Raw genomic sequence first — 14,330 nt, forward strand, 5'->3', positions numbered from 1 at the left:
CAAAAGGAAATATTTTCATATCTTCGGATACTGTTAAAAGATTTGTTCATTCAAGGCCGTTTTCATTTCAGTCGAACTGAGATTTGGAGAAGAAGGAGGAAGACGACTTTTCCATGAGATACACTCCAGCAACGTTATTCCTCTGCAAATGAAAGGAAGAATGGGATTCTGGAGGAAAGAAAGGAATCCAATCAAATATCAGTTTCTTTGGAATGAAGAGAACAGCTTCCTTTTTGAACAAAACACAGGTAATTATTTTGTATGCTGCAATCAACCGTTGGTGAGTTTGGATGCTTTCCATTCATCTTCAACGATGTCTGTCAAACATAGAGGTGTCAGATTATAAATGCAGCTGCTGAAACACCACATCAATTCATTATCTTTCAACGATCGGTTCCGATTCAAATAGGAATTTCTATTTGCATTTGATTTCTTCGATCCATCTTGATGAAATGTTTAACTCAAGTGAGCGTTGAAACTGTGTATTTGCTCATCATATGATAGGAAATGAGACACTTTCTGATCAGCTTCCCTAATAATACAGAATCATATACTCCTTTTTCCATGAAGAGCGCAGCACACCGAAAATGCAAGTGGACATGTCAGACATCATGTGTAGCGTCATCATCGTCTTCCGCTTCTTCTTCTTCTTCACCTCACCCCTTTCCCTCTCCTTCTCCTTCTCCGTCTTCCTCATCCTCTTCTTCTTCTCGTTCTCCTTCTCCTCTTCTTCTTCCTCCTCATCGCCCTCCTCCTCCAAGGCCCACAAGCAGCCACCCAACAAGCAATTTAACAGCATCCCCGCAAAATTCGTTGAACAACAGAGGAACTGTTCGTGATGATGATGATACAAAACACTCTTCTTCTTCTTCTTCTTCTTCTTCTTCTTCTTCTACTCATCCACCACCACCACCACCTCCTCCTCCTCCTCGTTCTCCTCAAACACATGTGCTTTCTTCACAAAACATTACAACATCTTCTTCTTCCTCTTCTTCTTCTTCACAAACTGCAGTTACAACAAAAACACCTTCAACTTCTTCTTCTTCTTCCCCTTCCTCCTCCTCTTCTTCCTCTTCACTTTCTTCTTCTTCTTCTTCTTCTGCTCTTTCAACTCCTCAACCTTCTTCCAGAACACAGACTCCCATTGCATCTGCAGCTGTATCACCACAAGTCTCAATACCCCCTGAAAAGCCAAAGTTGTCAACTTCTTCTTCTTCTCATTCTCTTTCTTCCTCTTCTCTTTCTTCCTCTTCTTCTTCTCTTTCTTCTTCCTCTTCTTCCTCCTCTTCCTCCTCTTCCTCTTCTTCTTCCTCTTCTTCTTCATCTTCCTCTTCATCTTCCTCTTCCTCTTCTTCTCTCTCACGTTCACATTCACCTTTACAATCTCAACCACAATCATCATTACAATCATCATCCCAATCTTCATTTCAATCCCAATTACAAACAGACAAGCCAAAAGCCATTCTTAATTTGTCGATTGAGTCTTTTCTGCTGGCTCCTCCGCATCTTCAGCCTCTTCTCATCAGACAGGCACTTGCCGAGCTTAGCCAGAGAACAACAAATGCTTCATTGGAAGCAGATAATAATAATAATAATAATAATAATACTTCTTCTTCATTTTCGTCCTCTTCCTCTTCCTCTTCCTCTTCCTCTTCCTCTTCCTCTTCCTCTTCCTCTTCCTCTTCCTCTTCCTCTTCCTCTTCCTCTTCCTCTTCCTCTTCCTCTTCCTCTTCCTCTTCCTCTTCATCGTCTTCTTCTTTCCCAATTCCTACAATGTCTAATGATAGCATTCTCGAGACATCCAACAACAATGCCAAAACTCTGATTTCTTCTTTGCCTTTCAAGCAGGATTTTCATCATCAACATCAACAACAAAATGAACAAATATCTTCTCCTCCTCCTGCTCCTTCACCAACATTATCTTCTTCTTCACTCTCCCCTTCTTCATTGAAATCTCTCGATCAGAACATTCCATTCATTCATTCTTCATCTTCTCCTTCTCCTTCTCCTCCTTCTCTTCCTCTTCATTCTCCTCTTATCATTGATTCAAATGCAAAATTTTCATATTCATCATCTTCTTCCTCTTCTTCTTCTTCTTCTTCTTCCTCTTCATCTTCTCCTCCTCCTTCTCCTTCTCCATTAACATTTTCCATTCCCAACATCCTCAACCCCTCTTCATCCATACATAACCCATCTAACATGACTCCTGATGCCTTTCTCTCTCCTCATCGCATTCTTCACACAAGAAAAAGAAACTGTCCGCCTTCTCTTCGAATTCCTCCTTTTCGCGGGAGAGCAGAAAAGGAGAAAGAGAAGCATAAAACAAGTGAAATCAGAGTGAAAGATGAGAGAGATAAAGAAATGAGCATGAGAAATTTGAAAAATGACAATGAGGTTATTCAATTTGAGAAAGGAAATATTCAAATGAATGAGAAAAACAAAAATGGCCTTTCATTTAATCAACTGGAGTATTCAACAAAGCAGACAAATGATGAGCTCACAGGAATTGTGGACCCATTGAAGCATAATTCCACTTATCATTATCATCAGCAGCAGCAACAACATCATCAACAAAATTATCAACAGGATAATCAAGTGAATCAATTTTATCCACATGATCAACAAAATGTCTTCAATCAACAGCAGCAGCAACAACAACTTAACAAACAAATGAAAAGAATGATTTCAGAGCAAAGAGAAGATGGACTGATCAATTTGGGTGATTCATTTGGGCGAAGAGCAGAATTTCTGAGAAAGACGATGGAGAAAGCGAATGCGCAGATGAAAGGGGAGAATGTGAGCAAAGGAAGAAACCAGAGTGGACAAGAGAAAGAAGAGAAACAAGAAATTGATGGCAAAGAAGCAAATGCTATTCATAATGATGTGAAAGAGAATGAGAATGAAAAAGAAAACATATTCAATGAGAATAACGTTCGCATTCAACAACAACAACAACAACAAATTGTTTCTTTGCAAAATTCACAATTCGAACAATCATTTTCTGATTCTTGCGATTCGAAAGCAGTTTCACATACAAACAGTTCAGCAAATGGCTTTTTTGTCTCTTCAATTCCACATTCATTGCATTCATTGCATTCGTCGCAAACAGAAGAGTCAAGTTATCAGAGAGAAAGAACTGCAGATACAGCATTATCACAGAATTTGATGGATAGAAGAAACATAATGCAAAAACAAGAGACAGAGCAAAGGAATAATGAAAGTGGTGCAGTGGAAGAGAAAACAACGAATGCAAATGATAATAACAATAATGAAATGGAAAATGCAGAAGATAGAGTGAAGCAGAATGCACAGAGGATGCTCGACATCATTTTGCCATTTTTGAAGGAGAAGATCTCCTCAAACCCTTCTTCAACATCTACATCATCTTCATCATCATCTTCTCTTACTCCTTCTCTTGATGAAATAAGTTCCATTCCTTTATCAACACTTTTGGCTTCCTCATTTTCATCATCTTCTTCTTCTTCCCTTCCTCCTTCTTCTTCAGCAGTTTCGACTTGTACAAATACAGTTCCCATTCATATCCCCATACCATCCTTTTTTGAAGAAGAAGAAGTAATTCCTTTGCCCACACAAAAAGTTCCATCATCAGATCAAACAGCAAACAGAGCAGAACTGAATGATGCTTTTTCTGCCTCTCTCGTAGGATATAGCAGTCTTCCTGTGCTTCCGCAATGCAAACAGAATAGTTTTTCGTCTGCAATGGGAATTGCTTCATCCAATGTGCTGGAAAAGAAGGAAGCGAATGGATTTGTTGAATCGAACTCTATTGACAATCCAGATGGGGTCCTTGCACAATCAAGCCATTCAAACGAAAGCACAAGCAAAATGACTGGTGAATCAACGGAAGCCTGCGAGCCATTGACTGGAATGCAACACAGCTGTTCATTTGCCTCTGAGAAACCATTTGCGGCACGAAAACATCATCATCAAAGAGGAGCAAGACAAGTGCCTCGTCCAGCGATGCTAAATGGCATGTCTTTGAGAAGCAGTTCACACTCAAACAAGCTTCTTTCACAGAGCAGGCATAGCAGAATGAAGAAGTCGAGATCGTATGACAGAAACCTTCCTCTTTCTCCTCTCTCGCTAAACGCTTTGGATTCGGCAGCACTTGCTGATATGCAGATCTTCGATTGGGCAGTGAATGAGCGGCTGAGGAAGGAGAAGGAGGATGAAGGAGTATTTATCCTGTCTGGAAACCAGCTCTCACCCATTACTCCTCCAATAACTCAGTCACAAGAAGGAAATGGAAATGGATCAGGAAGGCTTTCAGCACTGCCTTTATCTGCATCTTTGTCTTGGGAATTGTCAGCAGATAATCCAACCTCGCCTTTTGCATCAGAAGCAACAACATCATTTTTTGAAGAACTGAAAAGAAGAGAAGATGAGAGCGCTTCAACGAATGTTCAGGTTCAAGTGCAGAAAGTTGGAGGCAATGAGAATTTCATTCAAAGCGAAGAAAGCTCCAACCACCCGAAGGACATCGTCATCCAAATCACTCAGCCAGCCACTGAGGAAAGCGAGTCTGAAGGATCAAAGCAGAGTTCAGAGGAAGAAAAGCCTCTGAAGGCAACAACGCACATTCTCGACCACCCAAAGAACCCACTCATCCGCACAGGGACGGTTCCAGCCATGCACAATGCATCGACCACGTTCCTCTCTTCTCACTCAGAGGTGTCTGTGGTCAGAACAATTCCTTCACCACTTTCAATGAGGAATGGATGTGGGGTGAATGAAAGTGACGGAGGAAGGTCGACGCAGAAGGATATTGATTCGTCGCCTCAGCTTGTGTATTGCATTGATTCTGAGCCTGAAGAAAAATTCAACGTTGAGTTGAATAAAACATCAGAGCAAAGAGAAAATGAAGAGCAAGGAGTATCCTCAACGACTTCTGCTTATTCCTCTTATTCCACTTCTTCCTCTTCCTCTTTTTCATCATCATCTTCTTCATCATCTTGTTTTTCTCCTGTTTTCAATCATTCATCCTCTCAGAGTGTCATTAATGACGGTCCAAATGATCAGCAATGCAAACAGCAATCATCCCTTTTGAATGGACTTTTGTCGCCAAAACGCGACCGTTTGAAGGAAAGCAAGTTTCCACTGCTGAATTCATCCCGCTCGCAAATGTCACTGCTTCCTGCAATATTCCGGTTCAACACATCTTATTCCTCGCCTCCACTATCACCACAATCGCCTGTTCTTTTGCCAAACAGTACAAACAACTTCGGTACAAGTGGATTGTTGAAAGGGAAAAACTTCAGCAGAAATGAGACAGACATGCTGAGTCCCACTGGGTTTGTGTCTCCCCCACTCCATTCTCCGCCAATTCATTCTGTTTCAGAGGCTCAACTAAGTGCTTTGTTCCCCTCACTTCATCCTTGTTCACCCGAATCATCTCCTCAAAGAGAGCAACATTTGTCATCTCGCTCAGAACACCGCCCTCCACTGCTTCATCCCACATCCCAATTTCCATCGATGAAAGAGCTGCCTCAGAACTCATTTGATTCATCTGTAAGCATCCTCTTTGATAGCATCGATGTGGCTCTTCCCAGATTGCCTTCTTCTGCTGCTCTGACAGACTGCCACTCCAAGGAAACAGAGCAGAAATGTGAAAGCGAAGCAGAAGGGAAGAATTCGAGTGTGTTTGCTGTGGGAGCAAACGGGATAGTTCGATTAAAGCCAGAGAAATGCAATGCATTAATACCCATGCAAATAGCCAGCCCTCCTATCCACTCTCCTCCTGTGTTCTCTTCTTCTGCCTCTGCGTTTTCGAGATATGTTCCAGCAGACTTCCAAAATAAGGGATTTGCACTTTTGGGGATGCAGAAGATATCGTCACGAGAGGAAATGCAGCAGAACGAGAACAATTCCATTCAGGAATCTGTGCCATCTTCTTCGCCTGCTTTGTCATCTCCTCATTTTGGAAGTATTGGAAGTCTGTCTGCAGAAGCTTTTGCTGGAATCAGTGCTTGTGCCAAAAACAATAATAACGTGAATGCCAATTCCAAGATTGTGAATCAATCTCCTCTTCGTTTCGATTCCAAGCCAGATGAGTCAGATGCATCTGCCTCCACAAACACCTCTGGAAAAACTTCAACAGAAAGAGAAGGAACACTCTTGGACATCAAGTTTGCTCCACTGAATGAAAATCACTATTTGGAGAAAGAAGAAAACTTGACTGTTGGAAATGTTGATTCAGGAACAGAATCACATTCAACTTTGAAGATCACAGATATTCTTTCTCACACTCCTGTCTCGCTTCTCATTCCTGAAGCATCATCTAATTCGATTCATAGAACAACTTCTTCATCTGCCTCATCTTTATCATCATCTGATCCATTTTCCAATTTTCCGCCAAACAATAATGCTGAAAAGATGATACTGTCATCTGCTTCTTCTTCTTCTTCTTCAACTCCTTCTCGCTCTTCTTCATCCTCATTCACTCCTGTTAGCAACTATCTGACTTCTGCAACAACAAACTCCTGCACATCGCAGTCACCAACATTCATGTATTTAACTCATCCTTCTCCTTCACCCACTCCACGCACTCCGAAATCGTCATTGATGCACAGCTTGTGGAGCAAGTTCAAACGTTCTTTTGGAATCACAGAGGCACAGGAGACAGAAGTGGAAGCGATGACTGAAGGGTTGCTGATGTCTCAGCACTCAAGCATGGTGCAATCATCATCTGCTATCACACCAGGAAGAGCATCTGTACAAAGCATGACAAAGATACACACAATATCGCATCTTTCAGCAAGTGAAGAGGAAGAGGAAGAGGAAGAAGGAGAAGGTGAGGAAGGGCAACACAAACAGGAAGCATGGAGTGTTCACAAACAAGATATGCAAAACTGGGAAGTTTGTGGAGATGGTCGAATAAGCAGCAGTGCAATTGGGGAAGGCGATGGAGATGATGATGATGATGAATCAGAGATGGAGAGGATGCTGTTCAGCCCATTTGACGGTGCAGATGCTGGAATCTCAATGAAGTCATCGAAGCAGCTGCAGATACAGGAAGATCGTTCTGTGTGCGCGAATGGGGAGTTGGCTTCTCCAATTCAGCAAGAGCTGACTTTAAAATCAGAAGCATATGATTTGGAAGCAGACTTGAATGATGCTGACAACGAGCCCGAACACATTCTCTCTCCCACACTTTCAGAGAAGCTGTCACATGCAAATGCGATTGATTGTCAGCCTCATGGAAAAGAAGTTGTCCAACTTGGAACACTTTCATCACTTCCAGACATGCAAAGAACTTCTCATTTATTAAGTTATCATCATAATTCTCCCTGCAGCGAAAGGCAAATGAGGATGATCCAATCTGTTTCAGTGGCATTAGCAACTCCTGTGCAGGCAGGAATTAGCTTATTCAACACTCCTCATTTTCCTGAAGCGCCATTGTCAGGAGGGTGCCCTCTTCACTTGCTTTCTCCTCGTCTTCTTCGGATCTGTGCTCCTCAGCCTACAACTCCCATTGTTCATCCTTATGCGCCCTGCTTTTCTCCTTTTGATTCGCCAAATTCTTCTTCCTCTTCCTCTTCATTTTCTCCTGCTGCAACTTCGTCTTCCAACAATCGGCGCTCTCCAATTTTAGGAGCGCTTTCATCTCCGAAAGTTAATACAGCGATATCGTCTGTAACAACATCAACTCCAACCACTGCTTCTACTTCTTCGTCGGCTTCATGTGCCTCAGGAATACCAACTTCCTCGTGCTTATCATCACCTTGCATTTATTCTGAAGCATCTCCTCAGTTCAGCAGCATTCTAAATCGATTGCCTCGCAGTGAAAATGCAACAGGACATGGTATATCCCGTCTTTTATCACAATCTTCAGAGGAGGCAAGAATCGTTCGAGATATTCAGAGCTTCCCACAGCCCAGTGAAATCAGTTGCGAAGCTGAGAAAAGCCCTCACTCAATTTTCAGTCCAAGCATTTCCAGCTCTTCTGCAATGTTTTCGCCTCATTTCTCAGCATACTATGACGATCTTAGCATTACACACGATGCAACAGAAGAGATTTCGCTGCCAGATGGAATTGAAAGCACGCTTCAGAGCGCGAGAAGAGTCGAAGATGGCGAAAGCAGGTGGAGAATGAAGAGCAAGGGACTTCTCCCTTCGAATGAAGACGAGGAAATAATCAATCTTATGCAGCAGATTGCGATTTTACAGAAGAAGAAAATGAATAAAACAAAAGCGAAACAGAATGAAGATTGGATGAATGTGTCAGAGAAGCATGGAGAAAAGGATATAATCAGCGGATTATATAACTCGACGATTCCGGAGGTTGTGGAGGAAGAAAGGGTGGTAAGCGAGGAGGATAAACAGATGAACAGCAAAGAAGCAAATGAAAGAAACATTATTCAATAAACGAATGGAATTGAACAACAATCCGAAGAAGAATACGATGATGTTGAATTGAGGCAGTGGAATGGTGGTGAAAAAGAACATATTTTCAAAAATAATGAACAAATAAGTTAGAAAAAAGGATTTAGATCTGATGAGCAGGATGAAAGACGAGGAAGCAGAGGAGCGCTGAGTTCAACTGCCAAAGAAGAAGAAGATGCTGATGAACGACTGAGCAGAATTCGGTGTAAGCTTCGATGTGAAGGATGGATTGACAGCTCAGCACAGCAGATTGAGCTTGGTGGGTGGGAAAACGGGCAGATGTTCCGCTTGCCAAGTGAGAGCATTTTACACACAGTTATGCAACTAACGATGGCGTGTTCAGCAACATTGCAAAATCAGATTGTCAGAGAGAAGAAAGGATCGGAGGAAATGAAAAAGAAAGAACAGCTCGCAACAGCAGATGAAGAAGAGATTAGCTGTCATTCGAAGGAACAGGAAATGAGGCTTGGATCAAAAGTTGCAAAATCAGAGCGTGTTATATTGGCTCATGAAGATCAAAAGCCAGGACCAGGTTCGCAGTTACTCTGGAGCAATGACGGGACAGGAAAGGCCTGTTTGCAGATGCATCCAAGCACAATTACAAAAGACAATTCTGCTCAAACATCTTCTTCTGCTTCCTCTTCTTCTTAGGCTTTGTTGGCATCTTTGTTGATTCATTCAACACAACCAATATCTATAAGCCAATCTCAGAAAACGAGAAATTTCAGCAAAGATTCGAAGTGGAATGGTTATTCATGGAGCGATCAGTCCACTCTTCGTTCAGCTTCTCAGCAGCACGCAGCCCAGACAAGTTCATCTGATGCACCAAAAACAAGAGTTGTATTCAAATTGCGAATGTTGCGCATAGCTGTGTTGATGTTGACGAGCTATTGAAACTCGAACAAGTTCGGAAAATACAAAAAGGAAAAAGAAAAGAAGGAGGTTTTTCAGAGGGAAAGATCATTGATTCAGAAATTGGAAGCGAAGATCGCTAAAGTGTCATGAAAGAAGCATTAACTGAAAGTCCTTTTAATGCAGTGAGAAGCAACTTGTAATACACCAACGAATTCTTCTGTTTCGGATGCTGTTATGCCTTCACTTTTATCTTCATCCTTGACATCGGAATCACCTCTTCCAAATCTGAAATCTCTCGAGAGTTAAAGCTTTGTCATAATCAGCTTTGTATGTTTGATTTTCTCTCAAAGGTGTGTGTTTATTCTATGAATAATTAACTGATTTCTTTTCATTTCCTCTTTTATTGTCTCTTGTTCTTTCATTGAGTCAAAATTCACCCAATTTTTATCATATCAACATTCCATATGCAAATCCTCAAAATTTTAGTATTTGTGATTTGTTGTGAATTAGTGATTTCATCGATATTTAATTCTTTCGTTCAGAAAATCAGATTTTCTAATAATTGTTCGAGACCATAACTGTTTGATATAATTTTTTGGAATTGAGCTTCCATGAATAAGAATTATTTATTTATCTTTTCGTGTTCTTATTTTTCAAAACTTTAAAATTTTGAAAATGGATCAGAAAATCTTTTGATAGAACTCAGTGAGACAGGTTTGCTGCGAGATTATGAGTATTGATCACGATTAATGTGTGGTTTAAGTGAGAACTTCTCCCTCCCAAATAACGTGGAAAAAAGGGCGAGATGAAAATGCAAAACAATAACATTGAAATTTAGAAATAAAATAATGCATTGTCCGCTTCACTTCACCACCAACTTCGCCTTTTTGCCTTGGTCACGAAGATCAGAGGGCAGGGGACATAGCCCCTCGGAGCTTTCTCCTGCAGTCCGTGCAGGGATCAGGTGAGGCGAGAAATCTTGGAGCAGAAAGAAAAACCACTCTCACTTATGCAAGGCGTGGAAAAGAAAACTGCATGTGATGTGCTCTGCCTCCCGTTCTTCTGCTGCATCGGCAGAGCAAACCCTATCATCGCGCACTGTGAAGACCAATCTAATTCTTCTGTGTGAAGAACAATCGTTGTCGTGTTGGAAAGATAGCTTCTGATTACACTTGTTTACTCATTCTATTTGTATCTTTCCAGGCTCTAGGCGTACGCTGATCACTTCGGGCGTTTGCTCTTTCTTTCTCTCTTTCTATATCTCGCCCTTTTTTCTCATCATCTTCTCACTCGCATGAGGCTTTCCTTCGCACCAAGCTGCCTATCGCCTCTCCATCCGCATTATTATTATCTCGGAGCAAAAACTGTCTCACTGCGTTCGATCAATTCGCAATAGAGCGAATAAACGAACGCAAGGAGCAGGTTTGCTCCTCAATAATGAGTCTTGAAAGCCCTTTTTTATATATTTATTTTGATTAAATAATATTATTATTTATAAATTTATTTTTTTGTTATGATCTTAAACCCTCTTGCCTTGCACGTCATCGTGCGGCGGATGCATAAAGAGCCTGCGGATGAATGTGCGGTTCCTGTCTCTACTCCCTCCCTTTCTTGGGGTGTTTCCGAGGCGTGCTCGACCGGGAATTCTTTTCTCTTGAGTTCTTTATCATCTAACCTGGATATCTCACACACTGCTTCCTCCAGTCTATGCCCTTCTTTCTCTGTGAAGCAGTGTGTTTGCTTCCAGTCAGCTCGCTTGCTCTGAAGGGAATTATGAGGGGTGTTCTCCAAAGCTGGGGTGATCGGGATGAGTTATGTTGTGATTGGGTTCTTTCTCTTTTCTTTGTCTCATTTCAACTCGGTAAGTATATTCTCTTTTTCTTCATTCATTTGCTCATATCTTCTTCTCCTCCAACTTCTGAAGTATTTTTGGTGCAATCTTTCATTTCTAATTTTCCTTTCTCGATTCTCATATCCTTCCTTCCTCTATCCATTTCCGACTTTTCTGCTTCTCCGCAAAAGGGTCCTGGGCTGCCAAAAGTCTCCAGGATTTATTTCGTATCTTGAACCGGCAAACTGTAAAGTGTTCCTGTGCCACCCTTCAACCCTGTCCACATGTCGCGTCTGCATTGATTGCTTTCTTATCTGCACCTTCTCGTCTAACAAAGAGTGCAATCACTGCAAGTCTTATCGAGTATGCGGTAAACGTGATGAGCATTCCGTTCTCTCTCAGCAAAGCCACAAACTCTTCTTCTATTCTTTGCAAAATTGTGAATTGTTTTTCTCTAATATCATCCAACGCGATTTCATCTCTTAAATTCGTCCTTGACTAACTAATTCATTATTGGAGCGTTTCTTCTGCATCGATGAGTGCGTTTGAATGTTTGTTAATATCGATATTTATAGTCTTTTTAACTGTTATCTTTATCTGCACTTCTATTAATACTATATTCTCTTTCAATATAGAACACTCCCTTCTCAATCTCTCCAGCTCAGCTGGCTCAAAAGTTTCAAACTTATTGTGAGGATGAGAGCTCTTCTCTGGAGTATTTGTGTGTCTAAAGAATTTTTTGTGGCATCTTCCTATTTTGTAATAATTGCAAAATCCCACATTGGTTCACATCATTTGCAGTTTCTCGGCTTCTCTCCCACATAAGTTTTTTTAAAAAATATGGGTGATTTTTTTTGATATCATAAAAAAAGATCAAAAATCGAAAAATTAAAATCTATTGTGGTTTCATTGATCATAAAATAAAAATTGATTTTTCATAAGCATTTATCATTTATTACTGTGATATATATGTGTTTTATAATTTATTCAAAAATACATATCTATTTTTATGTTTAAAAAAAAAAAGAATTTATTTATTAAGTTTCAAAAAAGAAAAGAAAAGAAAAATAAATCTTAAAAAGGAAAATATAAAGTTCAAAAACTTGTTTTACAATAGAAATACTTAAGAACATTATTAATGAAAATTTGAGAAGATTGCAAAATGGATAAAAAACTCTTGATTTCTAATAAAAAATGTTTGTTTTCTCCAGTTCTTTAGCGAAAACAGTTCCGTCAAATCTCCGTTCCAGCTGTGAAGCTCATAAGCATCAGCGAACGGAGAATGGAATGAACAGGAGATAAAAATTATGAATAAGGCAGATTCAATCTTATCTTTTCTCTCTATGTTCTTCATTTGAACTGCCCTCCCTGCTTCCTTCTTTATTTGCCACACTTCCTCCTTCTATTTCCAATCTACTTCTTCCAAATCCTTCGTTCGGAAATTATTGTTGATGATGAAAGCATCTTTCTCGAGCTCTTTCTTTTCCTCTGCCATCTCCTCCGTCAAACTTTCTCTCCTTTGGAATCACCTTCTGCTTCATGAGAAGCATTTTCTCAGCCCAGCATAACCAGCAAATAATCTCTTGTAAAATGTTTATTATTCACACAAAGTTCACAGGTTGCTTCATGAGCGAGGAAGTGAGGTAACAAGGCCAGTATCTAAAGAGATGTGCATTTTGTGTGTGAATCCCTTGTCGCTTCTGTGAAAGAGCCCTTGTTCACTTTCATGGGAAACATCACTCAGAAAGACAACTCGGTTGTTGGACATGACAGAACAGAAGCATTCGGTGATTGGAATGTCGATTAATAAATCTTTATCAACGGGCATACAGCTGACAATGAATATGTGAATGATCATCTTGGTATCAAAGCAATGAATTGCTGGCTATCAAAGATGTCCTGCAAGAGGACACAAAACGCGATGTGTCTTCTGGAGAAGGTGCAGATCATAAGGCAGAAATCATTTCATCAGCTGACTTGTCGGTGGATTGGTGCAAGTGACGACAAGGTCGAAGAAAGATGGGGAGATGGCACACAAAATAGAAGAAAACATCTCATATGTGCATTTGATGAAATCAACATTGCTTGTCTGGCAATTTATTCTCTTGTTTCACAGAAATTTTCCATAAAAAATATGCCTTTTCAAATAAATAAGTTTCCCTCATCGTTTCATCTTCTACGACATATTGAAGGCATTTGGCATTGTGTAACCTGCCGAACGCTATTTTTGAGCTCATTCATTTCATAAAAGAATTGCTCTAATACTCTTTCTTTTTAATCTGCGCCTCTTTCAGCTTCCAAATAAAAAAAGGCAAAATCGTCCTCCTTTTTTGATTTCACTCTGACTGATCAGTTTCTTTCGACAAGAAATCACATCTGTTGTTATTAAAACTTAGCCACATATCGCAATAGAATGAATATGCCTTTTGTGCTTCCGAAAAGATAATAAAAGATGATGCTTGGTCCTGGATTTAACGGGAGTTGAAGAAATGAGAAAATAATTTGCTAACTCGGAAGCTCTGCTGAATTGTATAAAACAGACATTTCACTAAGTCGATGCTCTGATCCAATGCCAAATAAGAAGAAACATAAAAGAAGAAGTTGAAAAATAGTTGAAGAAGGTGTTGATGACAATGATGACGAGGATAAAGAGGGATATTCTGCTTTTAATAAAGTTTATTACTGAAATGAAGTGGATGTGACTGAATATATTGATGATTAAGAGGAGACGGTGGTGATAAAAGGCTCGTTGAAAGTGAAAAGTTGAATGAGAAGAGTCTCAGACAGAGATGAAATATCATGCAGATAAATTGATCTTTTCTTTTTCTTTCCTTTTTATCGATTTTCTCATGCACTTTCTTCTTTTTCTTGTCTTTCAGCTTGCCTCTTCCAGCTCCTGGATCTTCTTCTGTTCTCCTTAGACCATGTTCTTCGCAGTCAGTATTCGTTTTATCTGCTCGTCAATCTCTTCTCAGTCTTTCGTGACTTCTGCTCACTCCAGCTCTGTCAGCTTCTTGATCATCTCTTTGTTCTTGTAATGTTCCTCGATCATCTTGTATTTCACTTCTAGCAGAACAGCTCCTTCCTCTCTTTCCTTCCACAAGCCTCCCAAACACTCTGTTCTCTCTTTCTATTTGCACAAATAAAACAACTTTCTCGTTTTTGTTGATTTGTATCATTCTTTTTCCATTTTTTCTTTTCTGTTATCTCTTTCAGTCTCATCTGCATTTTTATTTATAGA

The 14,330-nt window shown here is 40.2% G+C and overlaps 1 protein-coding gene across 1 annotated transcript; it reads left to right on the top strand.

Annotated features, from left to right (window-relative positions):
* Window positions 1–564: 564 nt before the first annotated feature.
* MONOS_15262 (uncharacterized protein) lies at window positions 565–9,054 on the top strand (the record flags this gene model as incomplete). Its single annotated transcript, XM_067868127.1, has 2 exons — window positions 565–8,322; window positions 8,497–9,054. The coding sequence occupies 2 exons, from the start codon at window positions 565–567 to the stop codon at window positions 9,052–9,054; spliced, it is 8,316 nt and encodes a 2,771-aa protein (XP_067722799.1).
* Window positions 9,055–14,330: the final 5,276 nt, after the last annotated feature.

The sequence above is a fragment of the Monocercomonoides exilis genome (genome assembly GCF_001643675.1).
Source record: "Monocercomonoides exilis strain PA203 chromosome Unknown scaffold40-978991, whole genome shotgun sequence".
NCBI lineage: Eukaryota > Preaxostyla > Oxymonadida > Polymastigidae > Monocercomonoides > Monocercomonoides exilis.